The sequence below is a fragment of the Perca flavescens genome, chromosome 12 (genome assembly GCF_004354835.1).
Source record: "Perca flavescens isolate YP-PL-M2 chromosome 12, PFLA_1.0, whole genome shotgun sequence".
Classification (NCBI taxonomy): Eukaryota; Metazoa; Chordata; class Actinopteri; order Perciformes; family Percidae; genus Perca; species Perca flavescens.
The window spans coordinates 15,628,486-15,654,943 of NC_041342.1; the positions used below are offsets into that span (position 1 = coordinate 15,628,486).

General features: G+C 39.3%; 1 protein-coding gene across 4 annotated transcripts in view; it reads right to left on the reverse strand.

Moving 5' to 3' along the window:
- Positions 1–22,056, reverse strand: part of adgrl2b.1 (adhesion G protein-coupled receptor L2b, tandem duplicate 1) — an 85,740-nt gene extending 63,684 nt beyond the window's left edge. For 3 of the 4 annotated variants that reach the window (XM_028592651.1, XM_028592648.1, XM_028592652.1), the window contains exons 1-2: positions 21,444–22,056; positions 1,719–1,932 (exon numbers count right to left, since the gene is read on the reverse strand). In XM_028592651.1, coding sequence (XP_028448452.1) covers positions 1,719–1,794 — 76 coding nt within the window. In that variant the 5' untranslated portion in view covers positions 1,795–1,932; positions 21,444–22,056. Of the gene's footprint in view, positions 1–1,718; positions 1,933–13,048; positions 13,078–21,443 lie in introns of all 4 variants that reach the window. The other variant, XM_028592649.1, reaches the window with a different exon arrangement.
- Positions 22,057–26,458: the final 4,402 nt, after the last annotated feature.

Below are 26,458 nucleotides of genomic sequence, written 5' to 3' on the forward strand. Positions count from 1 at the left end.
GGCCACTAGTTCTTTGCCTTTTGCTTGGTGTGTCACTACCTTTAAACAACGCTTTGAGAGTGGTGAGATTGAACCAAAACAGTTAAAGAATGAGCTGAAACTTACTACAAAGCTCCATAAAACCAAGGGTAGCTTCAAATTCAGTTGATAATTCATTGATACTCCATCTGTAGGTTCTTCACTATGACTCTTTGATACATAATATACACTTTTTTGATACATAATATAGAAATATTGACTATAGCCGCTTAAAGGATTTTAACTTTAACTGAATGCCTGCTAGCATTTAATTTTGCACAAATTGATAACGTTAGTCAAAACAGAGGCCCGACTGGTGTTCATTTTTCCAACTAGCCAGGAAAGTTAATACCAGGAGAGAGAAAAATACCTTTCTTTTCAGCTATGTCAATGAGCATTTTCATAGCATGAGGAATGTTTTGGGTGAAAGCTATAACCTGATTATACTCTCTCCTGGTGAGGGACAGGAGGTAATTATCAAGTAGTTTTCGGTGCTGGCACTATGATGGAAGCGTAGATCATAAGCGCTGGGATGCAGGCCCTAGGGCTGGACAGGCTGGAGGTGAGTGGCATGTGGATAGAATCAGATATTGTTTTCAGAGGGACCCACACACACATGCATTCCTTTATTGATGGATGGCAAATAATATGCATTCTTAGGCCTGAGAGCCCTCGCATTCACTGAAACCCAAAACCTGAACTTGCTGCATACCAAAGCAGTATTCCTCTTTATGAAATCCAACAGGACTATTCAATTCAGTTTCTAAGCCAGGCCACATCAGAGGGCAATTCTTCAAATGCCTCAGTAAGACTTTTATATATTATCTAAAATTATTAATCTACAAAAAAAAATGCATTTCTGCTTGAAAGACTGCAGGGATGGCCTGCTCCATAGCACTCTATATTTGTTAACAAACTGTACACCACACCACGCCAGACCTAAAATACAACTAGAAGAGAAACAGCAAGAGGGAGAAAAAGGGCAAAATCCAAATTGAAAAGGAAGCCCCCAAAATAATGTGCTTCAACTATCTATCTGTAATCAATGCTTGGCACACAAGCATGTGATTTGGGGTTACTTTGTTTCCCGGCACAATGGGACTGAATGGGGAAAAAAATGTAATGATTATCATTAAGCAGACATACCAACATCAGTGGTTTTGATGGGCATGTAACAGACGGGAGTGTTTTGTGACAATACTTGTAATTACAGCCAAATGTACTCATCAAAAGTGAAGGAAGGAACCAAAAAAGAGCCTTGGGATCTCATTGCAGACAATTAAAAACACTGACACATACTTTCCCAGTTCCCAAGTCTGGCACTGAATCAAGTGCATTGCTTTTGATGCTTTCAGGTACACTGGCTGCTCAGGAAAAAAAAAAAATGCATCTATTCTCTACGGCTCCAGTAGCTCAAAGTACACTCAAACACAACAGTTAAGTGTTGTTCTGGAAGTGAATATTAGAAGATAGTGCCCGTGGGTTGGCAGCGATATTCAATGAGTTCAGTACAAAGTCTTTGAAACACATTTTTCACACTCCAAGGGTAAAACCACTGAAGAAGAAGAACTATTATCACACGTCAAAGAATATGTGTGATTAAATTCCACACATTCATAAGCTGATTGATGAGTGACTCTTTGAAAGTATGACGAGAATCACATTAACACTTTCTGCCACTCAACTCCATGGTTACTCACCTTGTGAACAGTGAAAGCAAAAGAGGAGGAGGACGAGGCAGCGAAACATCGGACACCTCCACAGTGCAGAGGCCATTGTGCGCTGTATGCAGACAATCCAGGGAGCCTTTTGGCTAATAATAGTGTTTCAGTGTGTTGCAGTGGGAGAGTGGAAATCTGGAGCGATGTCAACGATCAGTAGTTCTCGGAGAAGCATCACAGGTCATCTTCTCATCTGGAAAAAAGGGAGCGGAAAGAGCATAAAAACTGAGGAAATGGAAGGTTATCATTAGTATCATTACAGCCTCAGGTGTGCCATTTTTTAACTGGATTCTACACGTATGCCTTGCACTAAATTAAATGTAGTCATGAATCTAACCACCATGAAAACAAAATCCCTGACTGCTGTTTGATATAAAAAACAAAAGCTTTTTTTTTAAGTTTCACAGAAATATTAAAACTTTCATCACAAATGTTTGACATTAAAACAAAGCAGACAGGGTGTCTGGTTCTCAGCACTTTGCAACGTTACAATACAATGTTCACACTGCCTCATTCTCCCAATCTTCCATGTTCCACCTCCCTCATTTACTCCCGGATCCCGCAGGAGAAAGCTTGTCGCTCTAGCAACACGTTCACACAGGACGCCATTAGAGACACAGCTGCTTTGAGAGCGACTTTTGTCTCCTTCCTTATCAAGGGGTGGCAAAAACAGCCCTTTGTGTGCAAAAGCAGCAAAAGGTTAGAGCCTGAGACGGACTAACACACCAGACAGATAAGCTGCTTACCAAAGTCAAACACCGAGGAGGGATGTGTTGTGTCATGTGAAATGCCACACATACACAACACACACACACACACACACACACACACACATACACAACACACACACATAATACCAATGACACATGCACTTCTGAAGACATGGACACACATGCAGAGACAGCATCCACACACTTACATGTAAACACACACACATACCAATATATTGTATCTTGTTTAGTCCCATGTGCTTACCATCCAGCATTTCCCCAATGCACACACACACACACACACACACACACACACACACACACACACACACACACACACAGATACATATTGTAAACAGGATCCGTCTCTTGGTAGCCGTCGCTATGCAGAGGAGAGTGAATGTTTCCCGTCTCTGAATGCCGCTCCTCCAGAGCCACTTGTCAACTACCCTGATTACTTCATAATGAACCTAAATTTTAGCAGCACAGCAGTCTGCTCTGATCGGTCTCCGAGCCCCACTAATGCGCTCGGATATTTTTGGCAACATGAGAACCCACAAAACATGGGAAGCTTTCACATTAGCGTACTGAGTAATAATTTTAGTCACTTTGGGATGGATTCTATAGATCACTGACACCTGGTCGGAGGATAATAGCTGAAAAAACGGCCCACTGGATCTGCACCTAGCAGGCTGAGATTGTTTATTTTCATTTGCGGTCACCCTGGCCGAGCAGTTGTGCAGCACAGTCTGTGCCAAGGAAACACACATACACCTAACTTATAATTTATCAGTACAACTTGGGTGGTTTTTATAGGAATTGTGGTTATATTTGTCTTCCAGTTGTTTATCTGCCAGTGGCGCCGTAGCAGATCAGATAAGACCGAATTGGATGGCGCAAGCTCTTCTGTGTGGGAAGTCTCGTACCACATCTACTGAGGCTGCTCACACTCTCAAGCCTTCTAACGAGACTGCCACCAGTTTAATATTGGGCAGAGCACAAAATCTCCATAGACATACAGTACATGACTTCTTCCTTAGCCATTAATCTTCTGCAAATATTAGGCCTGGGGCCATGGAGTAACCATAATGGTGGTTGACAGGAGGAGATTGGAAACTGTTGGGGGGACATCCCTTGCCATTCTGGCCTGCTGGGCCTGCTGAGCCACTCAGCCCCTCCAGACACCAGGGGGCGAGAGCCTGCCAGGCCTCGCGGATGCAGACTTGCCCTCACCACCCCGGGGATTCTTTCTCCTGATCAGCCGTTGCCCCGCTGAGTAACATGTCTCCTTTCTCCCTTAAGCTGGTGGAGGACACAGCCATGCTCATCTTCCTAAAAACACTGTTTTGTTTGGTGGGATTTCTGCACTGAATCAGTCCGGACTAGAGATAAAAGGATTAGGCGATTAACATTAAGATGCTTTACACAAGCACTGACAGACGTATCATAATTTCACATCAGGGGACAGGGGGATGATGGTTGTGGGGGGCTAAGATGTTCTCAAGCAGAAAATGATTTTAAGAGGTAACTGAGGCATCGTTAACCCCTCCAATATTGTGCTAAGGAATTATCTACTATCCACCCCCCCAAGCCTGGGAATTGAGGTTACTTGTTTCTCGGCCAGCGATCTTCGCATAATGATCATTATGAGGCACATTTGTTAAAAAAAAAAAAAGGTACACAGTTATGAGTAACTGTCACCACCTACACTAAATCTAATGAGCTCAAACATTTAATATACACCAGAAGACCACTGACTTAATAAAAGTTATTCATTTTCTACTGCGCCTTCAGCTCCTCTAAAAAAAATACAAGTATATATTCCCCCAGGTTTTCTCTCTCTATTAACAGTATGTCTTTCTGGAAACAAGACCACAGGAAAACCACCAATGAAATGAAAAATGATACGCAAACATTCGCGACATCTGTTTTTCTTTTGTGTGCCATACATACACAGTGGAAACCCAAGGAGAGAAATCTATCATCAGTTAAGATAATGGAGAGAATCACAGTCCACAGCCAATTTTTCACATCAGCCTGATAGAAATAATAAGCAAGCATTTAAAAGAGGACGGAAAGCAATTAAAACATAATTAAAATAAATGGATAGAAGGAGACAGCCCACATGTCTTCACATGAAATACAAGGCTGTGTGCAACAGCAGGCTGAATGAATGTGAGTCTCCTTTGACAAAGCTTGTGTCTGCCTCACTCAAGCTGGAGAGGTGTCCAGTGAAAGAGCGAGTGAGAGAAGGGGGGAGTTTGGGAGTTTCTAAGCCGGGACGGACTAAATGGATGGGAGAAGGAAAGCAGAGGAGGAGAAGAATGGAAGGGGGAGAAAAAAGGGGGTGGTAGGGTCACTGTGGAGGATTGACAGCCTGTGAGTATGGCCTGACCTCCTGGGTGCGCCTCCAAGTTTTCTCCACAGGCTTAGAAAAGACAAAAATAAAGCCCAGGAATGTTAATTTATTTTCAATTGTCAACACCGAGAAGAGAGAGATAAAGAGCGCATACATACATATCAAGTAAGGCCGAAACAAAACTAATGCGCAAGTCCAAGTGTAAGCTGAAAACCTACAAGTGAAATAGAGATGTTGAGCTGGAACTTGCCAACACAATGATTCTTCTTCCACCCTTTGAATAACTGCTAATTTGAAGAACTTTCTGCCTCGCCCCCATGAACCACATTCAGGGCAAAAACGTCACACATGTGAGAGGGGAATTTCAAACATCAGAAAATGGTTGATGGGTTAGAAGTGGGAGATGGGAACTGCAAGAACTAAGAAAATACAGCCTCCAGACACTGTCCTCGGTGCACCCTGATGTTCCCAAGGAACTCTTTTGTCATGACAGTCTTGTCAGGACTGCACTTTCAACCCCTACAGGGACATGATGTCATTTCCTTGGCTCCACCAGAGATGTAGTGAACTTGCCATCAACTGCCAGAAACAGAGATGGGCTAACACCGAGCTCAGTCTGCAGTGTTTTCTCAACACAGAGCTGATAAGACACGCACATTACGATAAACAGGTGGTAAACTGTGGTTTACAGCACACAAAGAAACAATAAAGTTTTCTCAACCGATGATCGACAGAAAATTAAGTCATTTTGTTAAGCAAAATTATATTTTATAGACCAATTGACTCTTACGAGCAACACAATATCCTAAACAAACCTGTTGTTTTGCTTTTTTGATGACAGGAGATCTGCAATGAGTAGTCGATTAATCGATCAACAACTATTTGGATAATCAATGTCATTTTGAGTCAATGGATATATATAAATTGGTTTTGAACTGTTGACTGGACAAAACAAGCACTTTGAACATTTGTTTGTAATTTGGAAAATTGTGATTGACATTTGGACATTTTATTCTATTTTTGGACCAATTGATTCACTGAGAAAAGTCCTTAACTTGAGAGCAAAAATATATCCTAAACAAAGCCTTTTATGCTTTTTGAATGATTCTTTTCATAGCAACACAAAAAGACGTGATTAGAGATGTCATAAGAAATTATGTTGCTTTGCTGCATTTTGATGTACAGTTTGTTGCATGGTTTGCTTTGGGGCTGCAACTAACAAAATATTTTCATTATTGGTTAATCAACAGATTATTTTCTCAATTAGTTGTTTGGATTAAAATGTACAAAAACTGTGAAAAACTTTCCCAGAGTCCAAGGTGACATCTTCAAATCTCTTGTTTTGTCCGACAAAAATATATTTAGTGTATTATTAAAGAAAAACTGTAAATATTCCCATTGACTGACTAATCGATTAATTGGCTAATCAATTCAGCTCTAGTTTTATTTTTAGGGAAATGTGCCTTTGGATTACTTCGTATGAGCTGGTGTGTGCTACTTTTTCCTTCTTAATTACAGCCTGATTCAGTGCCTATAAATAATTTGTGTCAACAGATATTTATAAGCTGGTAATAGATCACGGAACTTCTTACATCTTCTGTTTAGGTGTGGGTCAGAATGACTTCCTGTAACATTTAAATATGCAAAACTCTAATTGCAGCTTTTATGTCTTCTTTGTTTTCAGAATAAATGGCTCTACATTAAACGAAGACGTCTGAAAAGAGAAAATGTTCTTTAGTGCAGCTCAAAAAGCCCAAACAGAAAACCTCTCAAAGGTGCAATGATTCACTATTTTATTGAAAGAGAGAGAGCAAAACCGTTGGTGTGTTCAGCAGCTCTTGGCCAAATGATTGAGGCAGTAGATAAGATAGAGTGCCAGCGGGCAGATGGACATGGAGAAACAGAGAGGGGTGAGTAAAGAAGCTTAGTAAAGTGAGGAGAACAAAGACGACCCAGACTGAACAACCAGGTTAGTGTCAAGCCAAATGAAGAGAGGGTGGGGTGTTACAGTCTTCAAAAAGGAGCCGTGCGGAGGAGCAGGCACTTGAAAAAAGGCACAAAGTGGATGTTTCTGTCAAGGTTTGTAGTTGAAATCACCTGTCAACTGAATAATGAAACTCACTACTATTATTATCTCTGTCTACTTCATCCATTAAAAGCAATATTGGGGATGACTTAGGGGCTGCAACTTATTATTATTTTCATCATCGGTTTAACTGTTGTTTATTTGTATAATTGCTTTGTCAATAAGCTTTTCCAACATGATGTCTTCAAATTATCCAAAAGCCCTAATATACACTTTGGTATAATTGAAGATTGAAAATATTCACACTTGAGAAATTGGAACCAGTGATTTAATGCTATTTTTGCTTCAAAAAGTATTTAAATGATTATCAAAATAGTTTTAGTTTAATTTTAATTTAAGTATTTTAATTTTCTTTCGATTAAACGACTAATTGTTTCAGCTCTGACTGGCATATATATATATATATATATATATATATATATATATATATATATATATATATGACTTAGTCATTGGTAATCTTGACATACACCAAACAATTGCAATGCAGAAATGTTTTATGGTAGTACACTCATTTTTAGATTCTCCACCTCAACATTTTGCAAACTGTACTTGGGCTTATTGAAGATGTATTCTGCTAAAAAGCTGAATTACAAATTTGAAAATGTATGGGGTGAAAATGACTAAAATGTCTGTTTCAATCTCTAATAGTCGGCCACAGGTTAATACTCCGGGCTCAGTAGCCAATCCGGCTTGGCATTGAAATTATATGGCTGACCTCAGAGCAGTTGGTTAAGCAGTAGGGTCACCGGAGAGGAGCAGAGAGCAGCTCGAAACTGACATGGAAAAGAGAGGTTTCTCTTCTTCAATCAGTCTCTTTATAAATGCACTGACAGCCTCACTTCTCGCCTCCTCCACACATGATTCTAGCACTCCCCACACAAACACATTCACACACCCACTGCATACCTCCAGCTCTCTCAAATGTCAAAAACACATTTTTATAAGAGAAACCATGAGTGGCCCAGCAGCATCACCCCAAACCTAAACTCACACCAAATTAATTCAACACGTTTCCAGCAGGTGATGTGTTGATGTTCACACCTTATTGGGGGGAAATGCATTGACACCATGCTTAATGTTTAAACACTGTAGCCCTATTCAGACTGGATTAGTTTTCAGCAAAATGTACATAAAGTAACTGCTAATACATTACGTGTTAATGTTAATGAAAACACGCAGGCGAGGACAAATGTGTTTCATCAGTCTCCATTCATGGGCTGCCATCGCAACAAAGATGTATCATAATGATCAAACATCATTTCCGCAACTGACAGCAAACTTGTTTAAACAATGACAAAATAGAAAAAGGAAACGAAAGGTTGCATCTGGACCAGAGTGATGTCAGTTTGGGGTTAAGGCCAGACGAGAGTGTGCAGAGTCCCTCCCACCCCCCCACAAGAAATGACACATTATTTGCAAATTATCTCAGAGTTGTGATTTCGGATGGAACTAGCTGAGGCTTTATCAGAGGTTATTTGGGTGTAGAGCTGGCCAATATATTGAAATTATATCGATATTGTCATATGAGACTAGATATCGTCTTAGATTTTGGATATTGTAATATAGGTGTTGTCTTTTCCTGGTTTTAAAGGCTGCGTTACAGTAAAGTGATGTAATTTTATGAATTTACCAGGCTGTTCTAGCTGTTCTATTATTTGCCTTTGCCCACTTAGTTATTATATCCATATTACTGATGATTATTCATCAAAAATCTCATTGTGTAAATATTTGGTGAAAGCACCAATAGTCAACACTACAATATCGTTGCGGTATCAATATCGAGGTATTTGGTCAGAAATATCGTGATATTTGATTTTCTCCATATCGCCCAGCTCTATTTGGTTAGGCCGGCCGCTAAAATCTGCACAAGTTACTGACATGGCAAGATTCAGATGGGACCAAAATTTACAGACATGCTTCCAGTTTCGATTACATTTGACCTCCCCCCCCCCCCCATACAACTAATCTCATCCAAATGGGGTTTAAAACAAACTGGTACAATGACAAAGTGACATTTTGTTGCCAAAAGCGGAGAGCAGTTAGTTTTTTTACTGAGAAATATATGCAAATTGAGCAAACACCATTAATCCTTAAGGGGAGCACTTAGTCAGTGGTGTAACCATTTTTTTTAATTGTATGCAAGGAAGTAGATTTGGCTTCAGAAGTGGGTGAGGGGCAAATGATCTAAGGCCCTGTATCTATATATTTATTTCAATCAAATAACACATTATTATGAAAGTGGTTATTAAGCTTTCCAAATCAATGGTATTTTTTATTTTATTAAATGCTATGTAAATCCCCACATTGTTAAACACCACTGAAAACCACATTTTGTTTTTGTTGATAGGGACCTCATTCACAGAGCTGAAACTTTTTGCCGACTCCTCAATTAGTCGGACGACAGGAAATTAATCTGCAATTATTTTGATAATTAATCAGATTATATTCAATTTAACAAACTGAATATCTCTGGGTTGTGGACTGAGGACGTCACATTCGACTTAAGTGAGTTAATGTGGTTTTTCATTATTTTCTGATCTTGTATAGGCCAAGTATTTATTCAATTAATCGAGAACATAATCTGCAGATGAATCGGATGATGAAAATGATTGTTAGTTGCAGCCCCATCACATTCTCACTGTCATTTTTTTAAGAATATTGACTGTGGGCTAAATTGAAATATACTGTTGTCTCTTACCCAAAAAAACTGCAAAGGAGTTTGCTGTGCAGCTTGAGTAGTGCCTGAACTCCTCCTCTTAGGCTGCAGGTACAAGCTCCAACAATCAGAGTCTCAATGGCTCATTTTATTCAATTGTTGCTGAACACAAATAGTTATGTTATTTTTTGTAGAAAACTCATGTAGCACCTAATACAATTAACTCTTAAGATTATTAAGATCTGCCACACAGCTGTTAAGTTAATGGTTTGTGTTATATAGGGAGACTTTATTTTTAATCACAGGAACATTACTGTTAATCAGACATTTGCATCACATAAACAAGCTGCTGCGGCCTTCCTGACATTCTGATTTACACTTAGTTACTCACTTACTGTACACTCAGTGCATCTTATTGATTTAGAAGCTATTAAAAGTTATATGGTTTCTTTCAGCTGGAAACAATTCAATGCTGTGACTGTTTTTCCACGATGACAACTTCATGGCTCGCTTCACGTACACTGACACCCTGGTTTTATCATCTTCCTCGAGTTGATTCATTGAAAAGTTTAAGATTTTGTCCAATGTATAGCACATTTTTGTCCCAGATCCAGTCTGCTTTGCATTACCTATACATGGTCAGCACATGGGCTGCATTCTAACTGTGGACAGTTTGTGTGGTCTCTATTCACTCGTGCCTGACGTGCATTAATTCAGGACTGCAATGTGCACTCAGAAACATGGTGACAATATTAAATTGTTGCTTGAGTGTTACGCTTGTACACAAAATCATCAAGGGACAATTTGTGAAATAAAGTAAGCGTATGTTTGTTGTGTTAAGTTGTAAAGCACAAATCACTACATACAAGGGCTGAAATCAATATCACGATATTAATACAAATATGTTGTTGACAAGAAAACACATTCACAATTCAACAATCACACAACAGTCTCTAAAACTCCACACTTTCTAAAATTTTAAATTTCATTTAATTCATGAAACCACCTTGAAACATGGTTCTGCTACAGCTACAGTAAAATTAGTAAAATTGTCTCATACACCTTAGCTATTACACAACGGTGTGGAGAAATTGTCAGTCCTAATGAGTCCCATGGGATGGCTGCCAATGCTATTATGGACTCACGACTGTGTTTAACAATAGACAGCGGACATTTTTTTTCTGCAGGTTGCAGGAACAAGGGCAAAAAACTCATAACACCATTTCATTTTTTTCTGTTTCTCAGTGTTTTGCTTAATACTAGGTATATTTCTTTTTTTTGCCTTGGACAAAAGTGTTTTCTAAAGGGCTCCCTCCTAATCAATACCTGCATGCTTTGTAATGGCAATGCTATTCATCTGAGGCTGTTTTATTGTGTTTGCCAGTTATTCTACTGCTGAGTGTTGAACTCGTTGAAAGTTGGCAGACTTTTCCTTAAACTACCAGCTAGCGCTAGCTAGCTACCTATGGTTAGCCAGGTGCTACCGAATGCTAAACAAGAAATTTTTTAGGCAACCAAAATGTTCCAATTAATTTTCATGAACTGAAAACACATTGTAAGAGGCTTAAGGTTTGAAAACGAAACCACGCAAACAAGTTCACGGCTATTTTAATGTACACAGTGCCATAGATATGCTAAGCCTCTTTCCTGATTAACAGGTTGGCGCGTAGCCCCGCCCTAAAGCATCCCCTGCTTTATTGTCGTTTTTAAAAATAAATGGGTAACACTTTACTTGAAAGTATCTACGTAGGAGTGTCATGAACACATGACACTGTCATGACAAAGTCATGACACATGAACCCTAACCCTAACTCATAAACCTAACCATAACTTGTCATGACAAAAACCGAATGACACTTACTAAAAGAAGCGTTATGTCATAAACGTTTATGACTTGTTTATAATGTTTATGACACGTTCATTAAAGTGTCAAATCACTCTTATGTAGATACCTTTAAGTAAAGTGTAACCAATGGAAAATCTTTACTGAGTAATGTAATAATACTGTAATAATTCAAGTGAAAAGTAGGGTCATTTTCCCATAGACTTCTGTCCAATCTAACGTCTTTATGCAACCAGTGGAGTAACCCCCTGCTGGAAATTTGATAAAATACAAGTTTAAAGCACTTCCGCATTGGCTTCACTTTTCAGACCCGAAAGTTGTCGCTTGGCAGGGAGTAATGGAACAAGAAAGAGGAGCCACAGTAAGCTGTTAGATGAAGAGCTGCAGGCGATGGCTGCACTTCTCAGCGAGGTAACTAACTTTCACTTTCACTGTTCGCAGACTCATACCATGTGCAGCATCAAATCAGATCACAGAACGATGGAAAAAGGCTAATTATTGCCTGACTTCTTTATTAAAAACGTCAATAGTTTGTTTTGTTGCCCCCAGTATTCTGGGACGTAGTATTAAACCACATTTGCTGTTACCACCTGGTGTTGCCAATAAACCAGGACTGAAATCTTAAGGATTGACACTTTAAATCTTTTATAACTTTTGAAGCAGACAGATATCTGATAATTCAACTTTTCAACAGTCACCACAGAAGCAACTGAAATGTAATCACATTTAAAAAAAAAAAGACAATCGTGAAATGGAAAATAATGGCATATGAGTAGTGGCAGCTAATGTCATTGTGTGTGCTCTTATTTGGGAATTGTGGAACATTCAAAATATGAATGTTATATGCATATACAGTATAGAAAGCATATATGTAGATGTGTTCCGTTTTCTGGGTCATGTACAGGTATTGCGGGTTGTAATAATCACAGAAAAACTCCCAGAGATCCTGGAGGGACTGGCCTGGACACATAACTAGGTTAGTTTCATTCAAAATGTTAATTGTAATTCAATTTGTCAAAACATTATTAAAATACTTTATACTCTTGAATGAAATCATGTGTGTACTGTCCTGTTCAAATCTAATAGCATTTATTAGAGGCAGATTATTTTGAATTACAGCTCTGATTAGAAACATTCTTTTGTAGAGTATTTCACCAGGTCTTAAAATATCAAGCTAATATCCTTTAGCCATATTGTCCAGCTCTACAGTTTGGCTGTATTGAGTTGGAAGTGAGCCATGGACTTAATATGCATACGTGCGTTGTAGGCCTGGATGGGTTTCATGCTTGTTTTCAGTTCAAAGTCATTTTTCTCAGTATTGGTTTCTATTAATTTGTCCACCCACTCGGTCTGTTCCTTTGGAAACTAAGACATAGGCATCAGTCTTCAGCATTTCCAGTGGGAAATGGGAACTGGGAACTGGTTGGACTTGTTTTTCTTGTTTCTTTGTCCATAATTACTTGTTCTCTTCCTTTCTTGTCTGTGACAGTCTCAGGGTTATTATTTAAGACTTACTACCCCTGATTTAGCTGTAACACTTCATTTTTATTTTGAAAGATGGACCACTGCAGGTTTACCGGTGGGCTTAAAATATCTCTTCCTTCATAGCAGTTAGATTGATCCCTGCTGTGAAAGAAAAAGCTGAAACATACCTTTCTTACAGACTCCTCACTGGTGCAACCTGAACAAGTCAGAAAGGACAAAAATACAACACAATTACACAACATAGCCTCCAAACAACTAGATAAGTTTCCAGAAATTTCAGTCCAATCTTGGAATGCAACATTGGCCAGACATCATGTCATAAATGCACCAAATGTGTGAGATTTTGTCAAAACACAGACTGTTTACAGGGCAAATGAAGGGATTTTAGGCAGAAAAAGTCCACATCTCTAAAATGAATGTTAAAATGGAGCCTACAATGTATCTAAAAAGAATTTCAGCATACCAAATTATACGCTTTACCAGCATTTCCACAATGTTTTTCTGCTCGCTCCATTGTAATGCAAACTGGAGGGCCATACGAGTGCAGGGAGACTGAATTGGAACAATGATGAAAGTGCGTGCTATAAGAATCAGGACAGCTGTTAGGGTGTACAGGGATACATTTAGTGGTGAAGGACAGATTTTACTGAAACGCAGCTATGTCACTGTGTGTGCAGCATGTTTCACTCTTTGTCTATGATTGTCAAACTGTTTAAAACAGATTACACTTGTGGCTGTATTGTTTCTTACTTTCAAGAAATTTAAATATTGTTCATGCTGCCAAAGATATAATAATAATACAAAGACACCATATTAAAAATAAATAAATAAATAAAAAAGTTGATTTTAAAATTCTGGAAAAAATCTGCTTTTGGTTCAAGAAAACCACTTGAACTGTAAATGCTCTGAAACATCCGGTTGTATAGGGCTACAACTCACCAAGGACTCTTTATAATAAAAAAGTAGCATTTCTTTGAATAAGCACAAATCGATTCATGCAAAAATATGAAACCTTAAAAAAAAAACCTTCTTTCAAGATTCCTTTTTTGAAAACTACTTCAAAACCTTCTTTTCGCCTGCTATACACCTGTCTGCTCAATGAGAATAATTGTTCTGTACTTACATAGCCCAACGAAAATAATCATTCTGTGCGACATAAATTAAACGTAATTAATAAACGCTTTTCACTTATTTTTCATACAGAATACCACATTCTTGTCACTGATCTTCCTCGGAGACAGTGTAATACTCCCACACGCTGACATTTTCTCTCACTTTTATTTGTAACATGCACACGGCACCCGTTGCCCTCTAACGTCACGCTGAAGTTGTATCCAGCCAGTGGATTCTTCTCCTAATCAGCAGCTGCAGTAGAAGCATATATTCTAGCAACTCTTGTCCGAGTCCAACCGCAAAAAGACACAAAATGACAGATTAAAAAAATTGGTGAATGTCATCTTATTTGCTGACGATGGCAGTCAACGAGGTGAATATCGGCTGATACCGATGTTCGGCCGATGAATCAGTGCATCCCTAATTACTGTATTTTCATTATCAATTAATCTGTTGATCTTTCTACGGTTAATTGATGAATCCGTTACTGTATAAAATGTCAGAAAACAGAGAAGAATGTATGTCACAAGCTCCCAGAGCCCAATGTGACAACAGTCCAGACCTCAAAGATATCAGTTTACAGTGATACAAAACTCACTATCATTTCAGTTTTAGTGGCTACAAAGTTTATTTGTCCACTCAAACCCGCCAAAAATCACCTGACAGTTTCACATCACTTGAAACATTTGTCTGAACAAAATAAAAAAGCAGAGCCAGAGTGATGAGCGTACCCCCGTATAAAGCAACAAATATAAGCAACCAACACACAGCCACCATACCATATCCGATGCTTCAAAAGCTGAGAAAATGCTTCAGTAGATGCAATGCCTTTCTCTGCTGCCAAGATTCCCTTGTGCTGTGTGGCTTAGCCCAACAGTAGTGTAAAGGATGCATGCTTCTTTTATTTTATTTTCAGCCCCCCGCCTCCGTTTTTTTTCCTCCTCCAGTACATCATTCCTTTGGGTGTTTGTGCGGTGTCCCTTAGTTACCGGTTAAGGGAACCAGCAGCTCAGAGAGTTAAAAGCCTGCCCTGTCCCACTCATACGAACAAGGCCATCAATAATTCACCCTCATCGGGAAGCATTATCTAACAGCAATATAAAAATTTAAACATGGTGGGTGACAACACGGAAGCATGAAGAAAGTGCTCCGTAAGGGGACACTTCAGGTGGCGACAATGTCGGCAACAGATATGTTGAAGTGGAGACAGAGGTAAGACGTGTCAGCCGGCCCTGTGAGGCTGATTTAACCATTACACATAAAAGACAGATGCCTCGCTGAATTAAGGGAAAGTAAACAAGAAGGCACATCTCCTCTCGCCTCGACCGGCCCTGTGTGAGTGCAGCACAGAGGTGGAAGCATTTGCTCAGCTATATTAACGCCCAGGCTCATTCTCATTGACAGTGAAATCCCTCTAAGCCTAGATCAATTACATCCACCTCTGCTGTAATTAAAATGTCCTAACAAAGGTCTTAAGAGCACAGGACAGAAACCTACCCATTGACAATAAGCTCAGTCCAATCTATAGTACCATCTCAAAGAAAGTAGCCTAAGATTAGATTCAGGCTTTCTTTGGACATGAAAAAAACATCCATGAATGGCAGTGGTGCTCAAAATCAGTCCTTTTTTGTATTCCTTAAGGTCATGATATGATTTAAGGTTATTATTTAAGTACACAAGCTCACATTAAACACTATTATGCTGCAATATTATTAATTATTTACAAAATAACATACAACAAATAACTAATTTATCTATAGTACAAAAGAAACCTGTGCTTGTTTTTCTAGGCCTGACTTGGAAGAAAACAAATTATTTGTTCTCTTAAGTACATCTGATACTTGACTATGCTCTGCTGAGAAACAACATAATGCGTATAGGTCTCCTAATTAAAACTCAGCAGTGGAGTGATTAGCAATCACAACTCCACTCTTCAAATATCAAGATCTGATTTGCTTGGCTGATCAACAACAAGCTTGCCTCTCTCACTGCAACTCACAGAGCCTGCACTCTCTCTCTCTCTCTCTCTCTCTCTCTCTCTCTCTCTCTCTCTCTCTCTCTCTCTCTCTCTCTCTCTCTCTCTCTCTCTCTCTCTCTCTCTCTCTCTCTCGAAATGGAGCAAAGCAGAACAACTATACCAGGTTCTATATATTGCTTTTCTTTTTTTTGCCAGGATGCCATTTAGGTGGAAATATTAAGCCCTTTTTTATGTTGACTGCCAGCAATCTTAAACGGATTACACACCGCTGCTGATGTACACTTAAATGTTTTTGGATTCACATGATAATTAATCATAGTATGAAGTATAAAACATCAATAAAATTACTTATGGCAGCCACCAAAATTAAACTTGAAAGCTGTCCCCTTGCTGCGCCGAGGAGGGACTATTCCACAGAGAGAAAGCAAGATGGCTGACTGCACTGACACATTGTGAAAGCACGCCTTGCCATCCTAGGTAATAGATTCTTTTTGCTGTGTGACTCCCAATGCTTCTCATCTTCTGTGATGCCTGCCAATCAAGGCCCAGGGAACGTTCAAGGGCTTTGACAATATATGTTCACCTTGAAAACACATTGGCTTCATCGCAAGACACCAAGTGACACCAAGCAGGCATCAAATAGCCATTAGACGTGGCAGACTACAGGTGATCCTGTGCCTCTTTTTTCAATATGCTCTCTGAAAATTGTCATTAAAAGTATTACTTACAGTATATACAAGACACAAGACACAACTAAACAAATGTGACGGATATGTATGTGGACAGTGCATGAGAGCACTAAATGTGGAAGGATTTTATGATCATTTCAGAGAATCTGCCATAAAACTTAAAATATATTCAATTTAGCCTTTCAATACAGCGTATAACTGGTTCCTCAGGAAGCAAATGTACCTAAGCTGTTCATGTGTAGCCATTTAATAGAAATATTTTAGCGGAGGCCCTCCGGATTTGGAAAACAAAACATGAATTTGGATGTATACCTGTTACATTACACAATTTCTTTCTTTTCAATACAAAATGAGAAATAACAATGTTACACCACATCAGCAGAATAATTTGCATTTGATGGCCTGAACCTCAATTTCTGGAGAATTATATGATACTATTTAGGAATTTGAAGAAGAGAGAAGCATTTCCTCAGTTGAAGACAGATGACCTGTCAGATACACCTAATACCAACACAAAGCCCTCAGCCTTTAATCTGCACACTTCCTGTGACCTATACTATGACAGAACCAAATAAAGCACACTATCTTTGTATCCCCCTGAGACAGAGCAGTGTCCTCATATGCTAATGTCAGCCAACGTTGGAGAAGAAGCTCCGAGGGCGGCCCAGACAACTCACAGGTCAGTGCTAATCTTCTGATATATGGAGCCTAAAGACCCGGGACACATCCATCACACATTGCCAACGGCTCCCAACTGGGAGAGATCTGCACACACCAAAGGGTTAACACACATCCCAAAGAGACCTCTGATGATCCATCACTCAAGAATCAGCCTCCTTTTGAGCAGGAGCGTCCTTTAACCACACAGAGGGGGTAGCTTTCTAAGCAGAGGCTCTGCAATGAGAGCCAGCGTGACTGCTAGACCTAAGCTCCAAACCTCTGTTGATCATTAAACATCCATTTTAAACCAGTGGGGGAAAGTTAACTGTCATTTTAAACACAGGAGGTGGTAGTACGGGAGAGATTTCCCCCCCCCCCACACAGATGTATTTTCTCAGCTAAAAGAAGCGAGAACATATATCCACCCATCGCGTTAACTACCCAAACGCATAATCATTCGTTCTAGTCATCTGTCTCTTTATTTCTGACAAAACACAAAATAGCTACGGCGTTTTTTTGCAGTTAAATGAGAAACTCACCCCGAAGCACTATGTTAAATAAACAAAATGCCCTTTGCTTCTTTTTCACTCCTCTTGTGTATTGTTCTTCTTTCTCTGGCTATCAGGCCAAAATGTGAACAGCTTCGATGTTATTTAAAAGATTTTTTTTTGGGAGGTTGGAGCCTCTTCACAGCATGTAAATGTCATGTTTGGTGTCAGCCCCTCCGGAATCAGACTACTACCTTCTAGACCATTTTGCGCTCACCCAGGAAGAAATTCCTCTTAGTAGGAGGACTGATGCCAATGTCAGCACCGATAGCAGCCTTGACAGAGCAGAATGCATGTACATCTCCTCTTCAGCAGCTTTTTAATAATTTGAACAACGAGGCTTAGCCCAACACAACACAGCGTGGTTTCCACTCACCTTTTCTCGACTCAACATACTTATCACACTTGCTATTGCTCCTGCCATATCCTCCTACACATACACAATGCAGAGGGAGGCCTATTGTCTTGACTTTGTCAGAAGGAGAAGAAGACTGTTGCAAAGTCAGGAAAAAGAATTAGGCCTACACAATTCATCAGAAAATGCACTATTTCTCCTCTAACACCATTGCAATCATCATGTCTCATCTACCATTATTCATCACTTCTTGTCTCTGTCCATTTATTTGTCCAACTTTTTAGGGTGAGCATGTCAGAGGAACTGAACAAGACAGCTGTCAAACCCGCCCGCCGTGAGTGAAGATGGCAGGTGAAGTCCTTTTTTTTTTCTCCCCCTTCCTGCTCTCTGGGTTTTCTTGGCTCTTTTTTAAGTTTTGTGATGTTATTTTGTCCGAACAAAGGAAGGAGCAAGCTCTCTTCTTTAGCAGGGTGGGGAGCAGTTGGCTGATGTTATTACCCAGGAGCAGGACCATGAAGGGACCACCGACCCCTACTGCACTCCCAATGGCATTTACATTCCCTGTCTTTGTGTAATGTAACATGTCACAAGCTGCACTTTCTTTCACTATTAACCTATGCGGATCCTACTTCTAAAGTAAGGGCACACACAAAGCAAGAAAGCACTTTTTATTCTTCGTTTATCTTTGTGCTCACTCAAAATGACTATTTTCTTCTACTAAACCTGTCTAAAATTGCAGACAATATTATGCCATGTATCACAAGACAACAAAAAAATCCATCAAAAATAAGCAGTGTCTGCCGCATTCTTTCACTGACAAACAACAGCTGCACAGAATGGGGAATAAATATTATCTCTGCGACAGAAAAACAATCAGACACTGCTAGGTACTCAGAGTCGCTCACAAAGCTTGAATGCTCTCTGTCTTTACATCTACACTCACTGAATGTGGAATTAAGTCATTTATTTTACACCTGAAGAATGATTTATTTTGGAGCATTTGCTGCGCTTAAAATACCAGTCAAAACATGTAAACAGATTTTCATCAAGTTATTTATGCTTATTCTCCCGCGATGGACGCGGTGGGTTCTCATTCTTGGAGATAACACAATACAGACCTTTCTTTGTTTTAATGTTGTATGCTCTTGCTTAGGAATACTGGGGAAAATGTTTTAACAGGACAAAATCGTCTTAACATAACCACGTCCCTGAACGGCGTCTAACATTTCCGCTAAATACATGGCTTCTGGTGTTTTTTGGCCAAGAAATTCTACCAATCCACACTAAATCTGCTTCCAACACAAACACTTGCTTCTCACACACACATACACAACACACACACGCACGCACACACACACACTCTCGCACACACACAAACAACTGCAGTGTCCAGCAATCCTGTCAGAAGCCTCCACCACCACCACCACCAGCAACACTATCAGAACAAAACTGCTTAGAGGAAGGGGGCTGGTAGCTCAAGTTCTCCCTATTGAAATGCAGACACTTTGATATGGAAATTGGCAGCTAGAAAAACCCGCTAGAATTCACACTAGCATGCATTGAAACCATTTGCGCAATGTGAGATGAGATGGCACTTCCTCCCAAGACAACACAGACAAATGGACCAAACCAGCAAGTGTGGGGCGGGTGAGAGATGGAGTGAAGGTAGAGAGGGTGGAGAGAAGAAGGAGGAGGAGGAGGGAGGGAGAACATTTGTCCCCCTCTTCTATTTGAATTCCTAAAACCCACTGTCCCAGCATTTGCTTCAAGAAATAGACTTAGATGAAATGCAGAGGAGGATTTTTTTCAAAGTGCAACATCTACATTCACCAGTAAAACATCCCATTATGGCCCATTGGCAGGGGGACCTTTTCATCTTCAGGACTCACTGACAGGCGTTTCATTATCAAGTAGCCACATTCAACATCATCCCAGCTAAGGAGACTTTTTTATCTAGTCCTCCAAAATGGCTGGCATGACAGAAAAACTTCCCTGCCACGGTCTGAAAATGCTCGGATTTGTGTGGTGGCGAGGAAATGTCTCACACTGTGCATATGTCTTATATAATGTTGCCGTTTTCTTAGATCAAAACTGAACAGAAAAATGCTTTTGGTTTGCTTTGATGTCCAAAAACAACTGGATTTGGACAGAGTCATCATCTATACTTCCCTGCATGAAAGCTGTTATATAAGTAAATGCAGGGGGGAAGCGCTCAGTTTCCTAACTTGTCAGTATGGCTTATATAAGGTTGCACCACTGTCCAGATATGGCATTGACAGTATGGATTGTGTGTAAATGTTATTTAACCTTGATATTTTAGTCCGCCACAGTCATGATCTCCTGGGGTTTCTAGCTGAAGTCTATGCGGCCCTATCTCTAAAAGCTTAACGTGAGACTGAGATATGGTCCCTTTCGCCTGTAAAAACTGTGTGTGTGTGTGTGTGTGTGTGTGTGTGTGTGTGTGTGTGTGTGTGTGTGTGTGTGTGTGTCATCATCACACATGGCTGGCTCAATTCTGTGAATTATACATGCTCTGTGAAATGATCTTATTTTATAGCCGCAAAATGGAGAAGTAAATGGAGACAGTAACTGACATCCAACTACTTAGCTCCTGGTGTCCTGAAACTGGGTGGAGATGTTTGTGTGAGCTCTACTTTTTTTCACCATTTTATCACGCTGATTATTTTATAAATCCACTCCCATTTGGCTTTGCTTTTTATCCATATCCAGGGTTTTCCTTTTTATCCATATCCAGGACTTTCCTTGTCAGAGTGTTCATCTTACATACAAAATAATCCAATTTACATTTAAAAAAAAATCCAATCCAACCTGAAAACACCTTGAACATATGATAATATAAGCATTTCACAAATGTTTATCACGTACAAAAGAATACATCCTTCAGTGGGATTTTAATTTAAATTAAATAGCGATATACTTGAATCCACATGGAATTACCCTAATAGCCATGCTACTTCATGTTAATCAAAAGTCTTGAGGCTCCAGACGCTACAGAATAACATCGTATACTATGCTCTTTATATGCTATGTATTGATCTCATAACAACAGTTTTGAACTGCTGGAGGAGCCCGCGGGCCCGTTTTCTGACATTTGCCTTATGATATCCTGAGTGTAAATACATGGTATTGATTCAGCAGAGGCATAACCCAGCATCTCCCTTGAAAGACTCAAAACATCCGCTTTTAAAGGCTACTTACTGTGGTACGCCGTGCCAAAATATGGATCCCGGTATGAAGTGTAGGCTAAATTTCAGATCAACAACAGGAGCCCCCTTCCTCTCCCTTTTTCAGAAGAGGCCCCCAGAAACTAAGCAGCGGGTCGCACAAAGACGGCTGGGGCTCGGCTGCATGCTCCACTTTCTTCACAGTGGACAGATGGTGGGCTTTCCTGTGGCAGGTATCTGTTCCTCTTCAAGCCAAAACGCCCGGGACCGGACGAACAGCTCCATGGCGAGAAGTCTGTCCAAAAGTAATGATCGTTACCTCCCCCCCCAACTCCCTCTTGTGCGTGCACCAAGGCTCCTTCGGACGGGAGCGCTACGGATAGACTGCTTAAAAAAAAGAGCACTTGAAGGAGACGAGATGCACCCCAGTCTCGCTACAAAATCAAACTCCGAGCACGTCAAGTCTGTCTGCAGGTCTCCAGCGGCCTGGTTCACATACAGCCCGAAGAGATATAGGCTAATATGACTTCTTCAGTCTAGCTTTCGGTGCGCTGCCGGTTGTTACCTCTGCGACTCATCCACACGCCGTGCAGACAGTCGGAGCTACAGCCGGACTGGAGGCAAACAAGGCGAGGAGAAACGGCGCAGCGGTCCCCTGCTCTGCAGCAGCTGGCTGTCGAGGGCGGCACACAAAACCTGAAGCGGATTACTGGCAAGGCACGGAATGGATCCTAATGCTAATTATGACAGACCGTATTAAAGCTAAAATTAAACCCAGTTATCTCGTGTGGTCAGATTTCATGCATAAGCACAACACGTTCTGCTGTGTTTTCTCCAACCCATGTTGCACAGTATTTTAATCAGGATGCCCCAAGTTTAATCAGGAAGGCAACAAAAAAGGTGCAAGGCCATTCATTACCCTACCAAAAAACATGTTACTGATAATGATGATAAAAACACTGATATAATGAGGCTTAAAAAAAGACTTTTTTTAATTGGATGAGTCCACAGATAAAGTAGAATGCCAAACAAAAAAGTTTTTGTTTAAAAGTCAAACATTCTGTTGTTCCAGCTTATTACTTGTAAGGATTTGCAGCTTTTATTTGTCTTAATTTAACATTAAACAGAATATCTTTGGGTTTTGGAGTGTTGAACAGACAAATCAAGCAATTTCAAGGTGTTAAATTGGGCTTTTGGTCTTTAATGGCAACGTTAAGGTCATAGACCTTCATCAGGCAAATGCCAAATTATAGGGCTGCAACTAACAAGCACTAACAACCTTCATAATGAAGGTCTAGTACCAAAATGTTGCCATTAAATTTATCTTTGCAAGTTAGACAGTGTGCAGAAGTTTCTTTGCAACTTTTGACCTACTCGTCCCACGCACCTGTCTCATGTAATAGATGTGCAAAGTATTTTTCTCTTCCTAGATAAAATGATGCCTCAATTGGTAAAAAACAAAAAAACTAAAGATTAGTTGATAATGAAAATGTCAACCAGAATCAACCAATGAGAGACAGTGAGAAGGGATGTAACTTTGATATAGGTTACAGTATAAACAATAACCAACATACAAAGTATATGAAACAAATGAATCCAGCTACGGTATGTCAGTAATGTAAGTGTGATGTGTAGAAAGAGTACTATGGCATGTATAATATAACCAGCAACCAAGTATGTGAGATGTACAGTGTAAATAGTACTGGCTGAAGGAAAACGGCAATACAATCACAAGGCTTAACCCTCAACCTTTACCTTGCACAAAATAAATCCAATAGTCATATTCATACAAACATGCAGCTAAACTTCTAGAATATAGTGATATTTAATCAGGGAGCAGATGCTGAAACATGTTGTGTTCAAACATTCAGTGTTCATCCATATGTTAATGGAAAGACATTTCAATGCTCAGTGCCTCGCTTAAAACGTTATTCTTGTTGACATGGAAAAGCATCTGAAACAGGATTTAGACCACGAAATTTCACAATGCACCACTGAAATCTTATGGATATATTTAAATACATTTAATTTACAGTCCCTTAGAAAGGATGTAAACAAAAAACACTTGTGAATTGAAATCACTAAAGCTTTTTGGACACACGCAGCTTTCTATACATTAAAAACTCTCACCAATTAATATTTATGTATCAAATCAAAGTGTATTTTTCACGTCACAGATAAAATGCATTTATGAATATCATTTTCATGATTATACCCCCATTTTGCAGTATATTTATGTATAAACATGGTTACTTGTTTCACATGTGGAAACGTAAAGGACCATATGTGTTTGCAAGTTTTACTTCCTAAAGTTCAAATCAGGTAAACTATTTATACATTTTTCCAATGCATGTTTGTATTTCTCCTAATGTTTCAGGCAGCCATTGATTTCCATTCATTTCTGTACGTGGTGAATGGTATCAAACTCTTGAGCCTAGCTTGAGCAATAATCCATCACAGTCAACAACAAATCTGTATTCATTTTTGCCAATGTTATTATTTTTGTGAGGTAATGCAGTGCAAACTTTTAAATCAATCCGCTCACCAATAATGTGATGTAAAGAAAAATGGTTCTGCTGTCTTAATGTTGACTGATGCGTTGCACAACTAAAGAAAGCTTCAGGAGTTTGTTTACTGACTTCTATATGAATATATATGAATAGAAACCAATGGCTGCCAGGAATGGTTGAATGAATACATTACAATTTCTAAAATACAGTAGCGTGTTTTATAAATTGGTTAGCTTTGATATACAGTGTACAGCTTTTGTAGTAAATGGGCTGAAACATGAAAATCCATGAAAAGCATGGCATGGCAATTTACTGTAAAGAAATTTAATTTTGTAATATTAGGGTCCAAATGTGTTGAAATATAACATGTTCCAAATTCAGGTTGTGTTTCACATGTGATGCTTTTATGTAAGGTAATACATATGTACTTAAACATCCTAAACAACCTACTTCATAGCTATTGAATTTGAGCTGGAAGATGTTGAGTTTCTAATATTTATTCTTTAAAATGGCTTGGTGGATCAGACATTTCTATAAACTGCATAATGTCCTATTTTAATATTGTAAGGATAATTAGGAGATAAAAGAAATATATATCTTGTCCTTCAGGCACATTACAAGTCTTCAAAGGAATATTTAAAGAATATAGATTTTTTTTTCACACTATGGTTCTATATTTTTGGTCAGTGTGTTTCTTATTTAATGGAAGAATACCATTATGGATATATTTATGCGCAATATATTGCAACAGTTTCCACAGATGCTTGTATTTAACTGAAGAAATCATTCATGATGCAAATAGGAATTTTGTTGCACTGACTCTGCCTTCATTTTTAAAGCACACCATGTTTGCGCTCTGTTGCTTACAATGGAAAAGGGGTAAATTGAATCCTGATATTACGGTTGTGAATGGAGACCAGAATTGTAACTGACTTGGCACCCCAAAAAAACATGCTGGAAATGATTTGGGTTTGTCGATGACATTACACTTCAAAGCTGAAAGCCCATTAGGATTTCACTGGAAGCTGCAAAACATTAGCATTAAATTGCCATTTGTGAACAAATATGATATAATCTCAATGACAAACTGGACAACAGTGTGTTTAAGCATGGCAGATTCCCAATTATTTAGTCGTGATTTGTTGACTGCTCCGGATATGCCAGCTGCAGGCTACATATTTTCTGTCTTGGAATAACTGTAACAAAAGAACATTAAGAAATGAATGTACTGTATTTCATAATGTTCTGATTTATTCAGTCACCTCATTGAGGCTATCATTAGAAACCATTACACCTGTGATAAGCCAAAGTAACACAGCTTACTAATGGTTCATGAAAGGAGTAATGTCTACCTGTGCTGTACTACCAGCTGTGTCCTCATTGTGAGCATGTCTCTGCACTGATGCCTTTCTGCCAATGTGACATGCAATGTTTATTGCTGTCTGAGCTCTGTCATTTTACCTCTAAATATCATGTGAAGTTTCTGTTGTCATTTCTCAACAATCAATGTACTGGAAGGAAAATGATCTGCCCAGATGGAAGCAGGTTTATGGTAACATTTTCCTCAGGTTTCTAAAGTTCCACCCCATGCAGCTTTCTTTTGAACATGATATTATACTGTGAGTAGGAGCTTTCATTCTTCCCCAATATGCCTATTTTTAGATTGTTACTTTTCAGCATTGTAATAAAAGAGCTACCTCATTGGTGCAAATTCTGCCCTAGGACATATTTTGCTTGAGAAAAGTATGTCTAAGAACAAACACATAATCTCTAAGTTTGGAAGTATTAATGTCCTAAATATCAGTTCTCTTCTCTTCCTCTCATGAGCCAAAGTACATAGTCGGGTCAGTGGTCTCCGTTACACGTGGCTTCAATAAAAAACAGTCCCCTGGCCGCATAGGGGAAATGTGAATTTGGGTCAAATTCACCAGGTGGAAAGTGAGAGGATTAGTGCAGAGCTCGCATGTTTTCTGAGGCGTAGTTTTACATAATAAAGAATAGAAGAGTAAAAAGAAAACAGATGTAATGATGCTGATCCCCTGGCACATATTCTTATTTAGAGAAACAATGTTTATGTATGGCCTACTACTGAAAGTGTAAACTCTCTATTTCATTTGAACTGACCCAGGAGAGCCTGGTTTGCTGGTGTTTTATTCATTGTGGTCAATGCAGTATATATGTAAATACACACAGCCGGCCCATGTCTCTGTTTTTTCGTCTTCTTCTTTTTTTGAGGAACGATGAAGTTGTCAGAAAATGCTTGGCTTTGCTTTTTTGCTTCAGCCTGTCATTCTAGTCTGCGTTCATTGTGCAAACAAAACCCCTAATAATAGCACAAAAAAGCTAAAAAGCAAGACTCAGTTTTGCTGCTGACTCATCTAAAGAGAGTAAATACATTTTACTGCGAGAGATCAGACTTCATCATTAGAAGAGAGTCCTTTCTGTAAATCATAGGTCTTTATGAGCCTCCAGTTTAATCCACATTGAACTTATAGCAGCGCCGAAAAAACACGCTCCCTTTTTACTGTATAGCCTACTT